At 33.5% G+C, this 12,358-nt stretch overlaps 1 protein-coding gene across 5 annotated transcripts in view; it reads right to left on the minus strand.

Moving 5' to 3' along the window:
* The window catches only part of trps1 (trichorhinophalangeal syndrome I), a 135,269-nt gene that overhangs the window by 11,749 nt on the left and 111,162 nt on the right, over positions 1–12,358 (minus strand). For all 5 annotated transcript variants that reach the window (XM_088601887.1, XM_088601886.1, XM_088601888.1 and 2 more), the window contains exon 5: positions 5,767–5,889. In XM_088601887.1, coding sequence (XP_088458013.1) covers positions 5,767–5,889 — 123 coding nt within the window. The remainder of the gene's footprint in view (positions 1–5,766; positions 5,890–12,358) is intronic.

The following is a 12,358-nucleotide window of genomic DNA, read 5'->3' on the forward strand; positions in this document are numbered from 1 at the left end:
GTTAAATTTTATCAAGTCAAGAAGGACTTGTGTTAAATTATGGGCATACAGAAAGAAAGACTAAATTTTCTTTATTATTATTTCATACATTACAAATGACAAATTCAGGTTAGGGCTATTGAATCAACAATTTATAAACTGCTGGAATAAGTATTGTCATCTCTCCATATTTCCTTAAATTACAGTTAAAGACTGATCAACAAAGCACTCCTTAAAGAATACCAGATCTTTTCACAAAGTCTGTGAGACTGACAATATACTGTATATATTCTACTATTTCTACTTTGTAATCATATAACAGTTTATTAGAATTGTCTGAAGAGAGTGTGCTGTCCAGTTACAGTAGGATACGTGTTGTCTTATTATAGTATAAAGGCATAACAGTTTCTTAGTTTTATTTTTATTATTAATTTTATATTTCACTGTTAAAAAATACCCAGAAAGCAATCCAATGATGTAACAAGAACTGCAAGGATTACAGAAGTGTATTTTTGTATAAACATCTTTTTTAGGTCAAATGTGATGTAAGTCTTCCTACAATGCCAGTAAAAGCATTATATTTGATGCACTGCAACAATTCAGTTTTACTCATTAAAAGTTTACATTGTCTTGTTCTCATTGAGAGACAATTGTAGCTTTCAAACTTTAGACCTGCACCAGACTGTGTGTATAGTCTGTCTCTTGGGTTCATTTAAGTGACAACTGAGTTTATGAGTGACAAGTAAGCCCGATTCTCATGCTCAGCCTTGTAAATACTATGAAAACAATTAAGCCATTGTACACAATAAGAAAAACCAGGTAAGCAATAGTGAAAAATTTTATCAGTTATGTTTTAGGTTATGCGCAACATTACTACTTCTTATTTTATTCATTTCACAATTCATATTTTTTCCATCTGACCCTAAATCATTTTGCTAGCAAAGCTGGAAAGAATATTAACAAGAGGCGTATAATTATTTTATGGATCACCGGTAGTGGATAAACATATAATGGTATGACTACATCTTAAACTAAGGGCTGTCTCATAAATACCGTATGGTGCAAAGGGAAAAAAGGAAATGCAACATATATATACAGTAGAAGTCTGTCAAAAAATATTATTAGGAGATAAAATCCAAAAGATATTAACTGTTGCAATGTGTTCTGGCAGTAAAGACGCAAGCGTCCATTAATGGCCCACTACAGCAAAGTTTTATGAGGTGCTATTATGAAATGATTTCTGTACAGGATATAAATTTGTTATGAAATAAAAACTTAATTTTTACTGCCAAGATGGGAATGACTGGAGCATTGGTTGATTCTCATAATTAGAAAAGAAAAGATCTGTGATGATTGTTTAGAAAATTGTACTGAAAATGTTACTCCCTCCATTTTTTGCATACTTACAGAACCATAAAATGATGTGAAGCACTATGTAGAGAAAAATTGGAATAGAGACGTTATTGTTTGGAATCACTAATGTCTTTGAATAAATTTCTGTGTTCCCTAATATACCAGAGAGATTGATGTCTAATTGTGAAGGCCTAATATTTCCTCTTTTTTTCTGTCACCCTGTGGTATGATGATGATGATACATTAGTTAGGATATTATATACAGTAAAACCCTTGGCGTCAGATTTAATGGACAAAATCTGGTAATGGGGAATTTTGGGATTTATACAGTATATTTACAACACATAAAATAAAGAGCTTGTATATTTATGATATAAAAGGCACACAAACAATTTTGAAAAGCACAGGAACATTGACTACTGTATGTAGCTTGCATTTGTTAAAAAATAACTTAAAAGATCCAGAAAGCCTACTGTATACATAATAAACTGTATATACTCACATAAAAGCGTTTTGGGGGCTGAATAAAACATCACTTGTGATTTAATGGCAATAACACTACATTCCTTCTCGCTTATTGGAATGTTAAATTGAGGGTTTACTGTTCTATAAAAATCTAGTAGAAAAACAGTATAGTACAGTACAGTATAGTGTATGAATTCTGGATATTGATTATATGTTCTTGCTATTATTTGATTAGTTATTCATGACTGGCCATGTCACTTGAGACTCCCTGACTTTTGTATAAGCATTAAATTGCTTTATTAGTGGGAGACTTGTTTGGGCACGAGGAATGAGGTCATTTATCCTTCTGAATGTCAAGCATGGTGAAAATAAATAAAAAAAACAGTAAGGAAACAATATGCTCTGCTTATCAAGAGAACAATAACTCTGTGCCATAAATATGCTATAGGTTGGATGTCACACGTCATCTGTAGCGTTCGCAGCCAGCAATTTCTAACTTGGCCAAAAAACGTCCGTCTAAGATGCACAAATTGGGTGAACACCTTACCATGATCAATAGGGAGGTCAATGTCTGGAGATTTGGCCAGAAGTGTCTAGTCACCACTGAATTCCACTTGTTATGATTAATGACATCCTGACTTTATGGTACTACCAAGTCCTCCTGCTACCCGTGAACCAGTTGCTCTCTTATGAAATGAGAATGTAATAATTATACTGTTGATGTTCTGCTCATCATACCCCACTGAACACTGGTAGGAAGAGCTGAGATGAAATACAAATGTGTACAAGTTATAAAAAAACTCATTTTCCTGATAATAACTTTGTAAATGTGTAACAGGCATAAGACTGAATGTTTTTAATGTGAAATATTTACCACAATTTAAAAAGCAGTTCAAATATATAAACTAAAAGGTCTTAATGACAAAATCAGCTTTAGAAATTGCACAGCTTTCCTTATACAAGCAGGATAGATCTGAATGCCAACACAGGAACCATCCTTATCAGTTTCAGCAATGTATTTCTAAAGAGCCCAGGGTTGCCAAGATACAAGTCAACCAAGCATCAGAGAAGCAGAACAACACTGCCACTGTTTCTTTCTCAATAAATTCATTTTTAATTTTTTTTAAATATATGTTTTGTAACTGTTTTGTTTGTAACTGTCCAGAGAAAATATTACAGTATTTTAAAAACAATATTTAATATAAAAGTAACATAATTTGGTTCAGACAGCACACATGCCTTCTACTGTACATGAGAGCAAAATTCCAAGTAAAAGAACTGACTATGCTTACATTAATATCTGTAGAGTGTAATAAAACATAAACAGTTATATGTTATGTTTTGTGGTAATTGGCATTACAACAAAGATAATGGAGGCACTTGTTCAGAACTATTTGTACCCGATATACCCACACTAGAGAAAAGTATGATATAAATACAGAGAAATAGAATATAAAAAATGTATATATAAAAAACACCTTGACTTGAAAAAAGGATCAGTCATCTCTGAAGAGTTTCATAAGCTTATCAAAGTTTAATGTTTAATGAATAACGAAGAAGCTTAATATACTTGTGACTACCATCTATCAGTGTAATTTATAAGTCTTGTGTTACTGTAAATAGATAAGAAAAAATATTATGATATTTAAGAAAACAATTAAAAAAACAAACCAAAAAAGAGAAAAACGAAACATATCTATTAACATTGAAAATATAAAAGCTTGGATACTGTCTATACTGTGCAAGTCTCACGTCTCATGATTAAAAGTGAGCCTCAAGTGATAAAAGGCTCATCCTTAGCTGGGATTTGATCTGATATCTCTCAGCCCGTCCTCATCACCAAACCCATGCAATACACAGGCAATCAAACAAATCTGCTGAGCCAAAAATAAAACTCAGGTAACTCAGCAGGTTTGGAATGCTTTTCAAGCTCTGTAGCAAGATAACAAAAAACAAAAATCAATACACAATCCCTCCAACTATTTCTTATTGCATGGTTTGTAAGTTTGAACAAACTTTAAGCATTGTGTTGACAGTAGGTATTGTATATAAACAATATATAAAATATTGTTTGCTTGATTGATTTTTTTAAAAAACTTTTAATATGCCTCTAATAATGGAAGCATTATTAGGTGATATGTGTGCTTTTCCCTTGCATTTCCTGCTTGTCATTACATGATATTCAGTGAGTTCCCAGTGAAACAGTTAAAGAACAGACAAAATAATCTTGCAGAGATGTCTTTATAGTCTGGCAGATACAGTACATCTGGTTCTTTCATCAGGTGCTTACTTAACTGTTCAACTGATTTGCCCTGAATATACAAGGCAAGAATGTACAGATAAGGAAGTACTTATCACACTTTCTTCTTCTCCCCATTATCTGAAAGTCTTTTAGAATCCTAAACAAGTCACACATTATTTTTAATTTATCATAAGTCATTTGTCATGACACTGTAAAAACCGGAAAATATATAAAACGTTCTGAAAAGATGTGTGTGTTATTTTTATGGAAAGAAAACTGTCAAAACCTCATCTTACAAATGTAAAGGTATTCTGGCATGTGGATGTCAAGTAGAGAAAATCATACCTTTAAAAACAATATTATATGCTGAAGAAATAAATGTTCATTTTATGCAACATTTCCATGTACACATACAGTAATTCTACTTATCGCTAAGAGCACTCAAAAATGTAATGAAAAAGTATGATATCAAAATAAAATATAACAAATGCAATACACTATGTATAAAATGCTACAGTATAATGTGATTCGTAGAACAGACTGTATTGACTCCACTAAGCTACTTTTAAATCTGATACGCATTACAGCATATTGATCGATTGAGAAAAAAATATGGGTTTTAATGATGTACGTCTATGACATTGTCCTGATATCAAGGTGTCCATGTCCATCAATGTGGACTCAAAATTATATATATTTAAAACTCTAAATATCCAAAGTAATCCTAAAACCTCAATATTTCCATAACTGCTTGATCGTAAGAACCTTTTTGCAATCACAAGATGGAACGTACCTGTAAATTTCAAATAACTATCTTAAAAATAATCCAAAGGCTGCCTTGCACAGCTCAACTAAAAGTGATCTCAATCACAGCATGCTGACAAAATCTAAATATTAGCCACCCAAATGGTTATTAAAATCCTCCAGGAGAAGATTCGCTTTGGAAGCTGAACCAGTACTACCCAAATATATAGAATATATTTTTTATAGATACAGAGCAATTGTATTCCATTCTGCAATACAAAAAGTCAGTGCAGGGATTCAATACGGTAAAACTTTCTATTACATCTTATCTGTAAGATTAAACTTAAATTTAAAGGGTGTTTGGCATTTTTGTTCGCTTTAAAACATAACATTTCAAATTAATTGTTTTCATTTTCATATACATCTCTTCATGTTTGTTTTTCATAAGAATATCTTTTTTCTTACAATAATTAAATTTGCATTTCTCCATGCACCTTGGTAGGCATGTACAGTACCAACCATGAAGCACAGCAGTAATGAATAACTATTCATTTTAGACACTGCACCTTCAGGGCTTGTTGCTAATATTTAGATAAGCAAACATCTTTTCATCATAGTTCTATAAAGCATTAAACTTAACAATGTCAGATTTATGATATAACTGATCCCACAGTGTGGTTTAGACAGACCATGTTAGGTTATACCATGCACCAGTGCATCATAGCCTTGCAAGATAATTAAAAGAAACAAGGTTCAAGGCGGAGACATTTCCTCAGATGCAGCTCACTGCATATGCCAATGAATTGCATCTGACTTTGAGGGGAGTGACCAAGGCAAGGAAATTAACTGCAGGCCAGGGAGTGGTACTGATCAAACAAGCAGCACACATCACAGCTGTCCTGTTTCACCAGGAATTCATTTAGTGTGTTTTGTTTCGAAGGTTTTTTTTTTTCCACTGGGCAAACCAATCAAGTCCTTCCTACCGAGTGAAGCTTCTGATACAGGCCACACGCATTGCATACATATCCACCATTAGCATTTTTCCTCCAGAGAGAAGTCTTTGTGGTCAGGCAGTTGGCACAGAATACTCCAGAGCCTCTGCGTCTCTGAAACAGAACAAAAGAGGGGAGAAAAAAGGTCAAAGATGAGTCATGTGATGTGATTCAAGACCTCAGGACAAATCAACTCCAGGGTTTAATGCACTAAGATGGCAGCCCTAATGGTATGAAACCACACTACCCATAATAAGGTCGGGTTCAATGGTGATTAATAGAATCCAGCTGATTTTCATTATAATTAACCTTAGAGTGATTAATGAGCCTTGTAAGACACCACTGTGCTTGAGAAGAAATGGACTTAACTTTCCAAACTCTCAACTATTTTTTGTATACAAGGCATCAACAGGCAGCGAGTTAAAAACAGTTACATTGTGAGAAAAAGAAATGTAATTTTGAGTTAGTTTTTTTCTTTCTGAACTGTTTTTATTACATTTTGTTTGTCACAAAGAACAATCCTTCAATAAAACTATCCAGCAAGTCCTGCTCTTTACAATCTGATCATAAAACATGTAATAAAATGTACAGTATGCATTTTAATATAGTCGATACCAGCTGTGACATTATTTTGCTTAAAACTACACAAAACCAAATCTTCAGCCTTTAAAAAACCCTCTTATGAAACATGGACGACAGCAAAGTATAAGAACGCAAAAAAAGAATCGTCAAAACAAGTATGACAGTGACGTCATCAGCTAACAACCAAATTTAATCTCAAGTAATCTTAGACCAAAGAATTGTATAAATTACCTATATAATGAGTCATATACATTTGGTATTATAGAATTCATGCAATTTATTTTAACTTTACATGGCTGTGTAGGACTGCAGAATCTATGCCAGAAAAATACAATGCTTATAATTGTACTCTGATACATTTAGAATGGAAAGCTTTCTGCAGACATAATTTTGGCTTCAAGGCCAGAGCACTTTCTTGGCAATGAAAGGGCATTTGATTCATCGGGTGTTTCACAATGTATCAGTAAAAAGTTCTGGTGAGCAGCCAGTTCCCTATAGGGTAATTTTTCCATCCAGATGCAAGTGCTATCTGAGGCCCTCGTCAGCTAAACTAATTATGATCTTGCATTTGCTGATGCCTGCTCACTCTAACATTCGACATCGGCCATTAATCATTGATACAAGGAAAATGAATGAAATGAAACGAAATGAGAGACGGTAGCCTGCACAGCCATAAAAATTCGAAATGACTGCAATAATTTAATGAGATTGGGGAAATGTTTTTAGTGAGCTATCAGCAAGTGCAAAGTCAGTCTGACAATTGCCCTTTTCAACCAGGAACGTAATATCATTCACTACAGCTGGTTGTATTCCGTTAGTTGATGGTGTAAACAGAAGATTTTCGGCAGCTTCTTGTTAAACTTGCATATTGCAGAACAAAATTTCTCCTAAAGCAGTTACTCATGGTTCAGTCATCTAGCTTGCACTTCATTTTTACATCTTAATGGAATATGAATGTTTTACCTTGGCTTCACCTAAAACAACAAGCCTACTGTTTGCAAGCACATTCTGAAACATAAAAAACTTGCCTATTTGAAGGATTCTGTCTTACCTTTGAAAGTCAGTGGTACACACACAATCGGTTGAGCTGAATATTTTAAATCAAAAAGATTTTTTTTTAATGACAGTATTTCTGTATAAATATATGAAGTTTGAATCCTTGAAAAGCCAAAGCATTTTATCAAGATAAATATATAGCTATAATTTCCTGTAGGTTTTAGAATTAATGTCCACATACCAGTCATTAGTGGTATGTTTTTACTTAATAGTGGTCAAATTCTTTGGTTTACTTTACACCTCTCACTTGGATAACTAATACAAAGTATTTTCATCTGGTTTTCCATTACTCAGTGTTATACAGCTTTGTGCAAAACACACTGCAGATGGAAATTATAAATGTTTAGTGGCTGAATATAACATAATTAATAGTCCTTTTTGTCCCATTACATTGTATCACAGTTATAATACCTCTACTTAGGATTCTTCAAATGTGATTACCATTTGTTTGTGTTTAGGAAAAAATATTCTGAATTTTCTTATAAATACATTTCTTACTTCTTGCGTAAACCATACTTATATTCTTCAACGTGTGGTAAAAATTAAGTAATTCTGCAAGCATGACAGAAAAAAAAATCTGTTTTGAAAGATGAATGGGATTCAGAAGCGTCCACAAATTCCAAGCCATAAGTATAACAGATTAAAGGTCACATTCTGCCCTGACAATACAACCAGACAAGGAAGTGAGTGAGATGTCTCAGTGTAGAAGTGGCGAATGGGAAAAGAACCATTCTTTGCTTGGCCAGACATATTAGTAATATATGTCATGAGAATTTCAGATTTATAAGTCATTCAGCGTTGAACTTTGGAATGTGAAAAAATGGCATAATCAAAATGTGACTGAGATGAGGAAACGAGAATGAGCAGTTTTACTTGTGTACAGTATGTGTGTATGGTTGCTTTTTGAGTTTTAATAGAGAAGTCTAGAGCACTTTCCAACCTTGCATTAATTGCAATAATTTCTTAGTAGTCAACTACAACTACTATTGCAGCAAAGTCTTTTGCTGCAATAATTACACAGAATGTCAAGTGATCATATCAGATGCACCACAGGATTAGCAACAACTAGGACATTCATTATCAGGAAATATAAATATGCTTATTTAAATATAACAAGCATATCTCTCATTTTTCAACCAAATGAGAAAACATAAAATCACTTAAATCCCAAGGTAAGAAGAACATTTTTAACAGAAATACTCCAAATAATTTAGTTTCAAAAACAATGATAAGTGATTATTGCCTAACAGCAGGGCACCGATTGGTTTCAGAAGCTTCAGAATTAAATTAAAATGGAAATACTCTTAATGTTTAAATGTAACTCTGAAAGCATTCTATGGCAGCCTTTTATTCTAACACAATTATTTTGAAAAAATAAATGTCTTAGTCCTACCACATAGTATTCATATTGTACACTTTTCAAATACACCAGATGTCAAACATGGGACTTCAATAAATATAAAGTACAAGGAAATGAACATAAACTTTTCATTTTACATTAATTAACCTATTAATACAGTACATAGTCTCATTTCTAAGAATTGAGACCTAGGTCACAACACTGACAATACAATCATTTTATGATGCACGTAATTTGAATTTGCTCAGAGAAGCATAGAAGTAGCCATTTTGAATTCCATTAAAGAGTTGAATTTCATTAAAGACTTACAAAAATAATTTCATGACAAATATTAACAAGTGGACACTTTTTCTCTAGCCTGCCTTTATCAGTTTTCAGAGTCTTATGTACTGTACTTCAAAGAGAAAGTTGTTTTCAATGAATCAAAAATCATTCCACAATTTCGACCAAGGAAATAATTCTGGACATTTAAGACCACAACACAAGATAAATAACATGATGTTATATTAATACTGAGGACCACTTCCAAATTACGTCTCTTTTTTGGAACACAAATCCACCAATCCACAAATCCAATAACATGTTTACAACTTTTAACCAAATTGACAAAGGTGTTGTATTCAGGGTAGGTTGTAACAATGCAAACAGGGCAAAAAGTTAGAGTGGGAAAATAGCAACCTTAATAGGTGACAGTTGATAAAGCAAACTTAGGTGGTAACTAGGTTGAGTTACTTCATTCAAATATTAATGCAACAGTTTATAGCCAGAAATGGTCCTAAAATTATTCAAAGTGATTAATTGTAACTGGCATTGTAACAGTGGCATACTTTTCTGTAATTAATAACTTCATAGTAGAAATCTCTATACAGTAATCAATAAAGTCGACAATAAATATTTCTTCAATGATAAACATGCCCAGTCTGTCCTCATGATGTACTACTGTACCTTCTAAACTATGTCCACATCATTTCTGTGTATCCCTGCATCTGAATATTAAGCACTGTTTAGAATACACTGACAATCCTCTTTTAAAAAACTACTGAACATATAAGATTTTAACAAACTTTTAGACCTGTGGTACAAAATCCCCAACCTACTAAACTAAACCTACATAATGCACAGTTGGAATCACTGATAAATTCTTATAAAGCCAAAAATTGTTAAGCCGTATGTTATGTTTTATTAACAATACAGATTCTGTAGAGGGATTGGGCAACCTAGGAATATAGAAATACAGAATATACAACATATAAATACAAAATGGGGGTCTGTTTGGGAAGGGAGTAGGTGGAGTGGGAGTGAGGGATTTCTCTGGTCAGTTCAAGTGTCAATTACACAGGAAAGCAAAGTAATCAGCTGTCCCTGTCAAATAACTCAGGTTCCCCAACTTCCTTTTCAATTACCAACTTGTCTACATTGCCATCTGTAAAAACTAATACATACCTCTCACTGCCAGTTTCTGCTTTTTCAGTTTCCATTAAACTAGCTGGCTGCAGCTGCTCACGAAAGAAAGCTGTGATTGTCTTTGTTTTCCCTAAGTGCAGGCCCATTTTTCTCCCTGCCATGCACGTGTCAGCTCAAGGTAATGTATTGTCTTTGCCAAAGCACAGGCTATTGCAAAAGTGGGCCCTCTTCATTTTTTGACCTGATTCAGTACATCACCATCTTGTCTTGCTCAAGCTCTATCTAATATCTGTCACTACCCACGCTAAGGTGCAATGCATTATCCCAAGCACTTTGCATAGATACAGTAATACTCTTCATGTTCAATGGGTGATCATACAGATTGGCTAATAATTTGAGTTCAGGGGACATTGAATCAATATAAAAAACTATACTTTAAATGCCAAAATATTGTGCTGATTTTGCTTCAGGAACTTAAAGCCTATCAAATTATATCACATACTAAACATCCCCCAGATTTCACAACTAACTTTAATTTTAGTATTCACCATTCACATTAACATTTAGACTCCAGTAAATTATATATCACATAGGTAATACTGAAGCAGATGCTTGCTTATCACATTAACTTTTAATTATCGAATGGAATTACAAACGTAAATCTGAAAAACAAATTGTCCATTTGCCACGTGGAGTAACACAGTGTTGTTTGGGTTATTTTTTTTACAGTTGTAGGTGAATACTAAAAGAAATGTTTTTAGTGAATACTCTTATTGATTTTTTTTTACTATTTTCATAATGAAACAGGTTTGGTTAATGCTTAAATCTGAAAAGAAGCCTCTTAAAATACACAAGTAATTACCATGTATTTCTATGGGTGACTGGAGACCTCTACTCATTTGCCATGTAGAAATCAAGAAACTGAGGTAATTAGGACTAAGACCTAATTATTTTCATGTATTTAACAAGTGTGGTGCCAGGTTTCCATAAATCCTCTCATTAAACCTGTAATTCCCCTGTGAATAATAATGCAACAGATTTAGCATTAACCCAGAGCTCTTTTCTCCACATACATACAGGAAATCGTGGTGACTCAAAGACGTACACAATATATTCTTTATCTTCTACTATGATACTATATTGCCAGTGCTTTACCTCATTACTAAATTCTGCAGAAGCCTCTGGCATTCACACTTCATCAGCCCCACTCCAAATAAATGCATCACATCATCTCAGACTACAGTACACGGACACACTCTTACCCTAGTAATTATCATCCTATTTTACCATCCTATTACAGCCATGGATATTGGCGACATAAAATGTTTTAAAGGTCCACTTTCATTAACCATTCACAACACACCTCAAAAGCAAGCTCCATTTTTCTTTCACTATAATTTTGCTTTGTGTTCACATCTGCAGCTACATCTTTGCAACCAAAATAAGCCTTTGATTGGTTAAACTCCACTTGACTATGCAGAAATAATATCTATACCCCAGGGAATGCAGTTTTATTGCATAAAGCGTAAGTGCGACAAAAATGTATAAATTACCAGGCTGCAAAAATCTGGTATGACCCACTATAGATTGTACAATCCCTCACCTATGAGATATACTAGTTTGAAGGCAGACAAAAAGCCACTTCAGCAAGACAGACATGGCTTATTTAATTGACACACATTTATGTAGTGAACAAAGGTTTTTTGCTTGTTGTGATGAACTAGTTATTTTCAGGTATTGGTTCTTAATACTTTTACTGGAGAACTGAGCACTTATGATGTGTGAGTACATACAGTATATAGCATTATATACCGTGCATTTACATATTCAATACAGTATCTTTAGAATAAAAAATAAATCCAAACGTAACTGCAGTGAAAGTAATGCTTCTGAAAGAAAATGTGTACTATAAACATACCCTATGAACCAATATTACATTTAATTCACTTAAGCAATCTGTGGGCACTCATATTAAATAAACGATTATTTAATCAGCTGCAGGGAAATTAGGTGGACCCCTGCTGACAATTTCAATTTTAGAAATCCTGCATCAACATTTCAGCTTCAGACATTAGAATCTAGCAGTCTTTAGAGCACATCTGGTTACAATTCTAGACATTGCGAACCATCAAGTCCTATATAAGGTGGAGGTTATCTGGGGTTTACTTGAATCCAACGGCT

This window comes from Lepisosteus platostomus, chromosome 12, assembly GCF_059453375.1.
Source record: "Lepisosteus platostomus isolate fLepPlt1 chromosome 12, fLepPlt1.hap1, whole genome shotgun sequence".
Taxonomy (NCBI): Eukaryota; Metazoa; Chordata; class Actinopteri; order Semionotiformes; family Lepisosteidae; genus Lepisosteus; species Lepisosteus platostomus.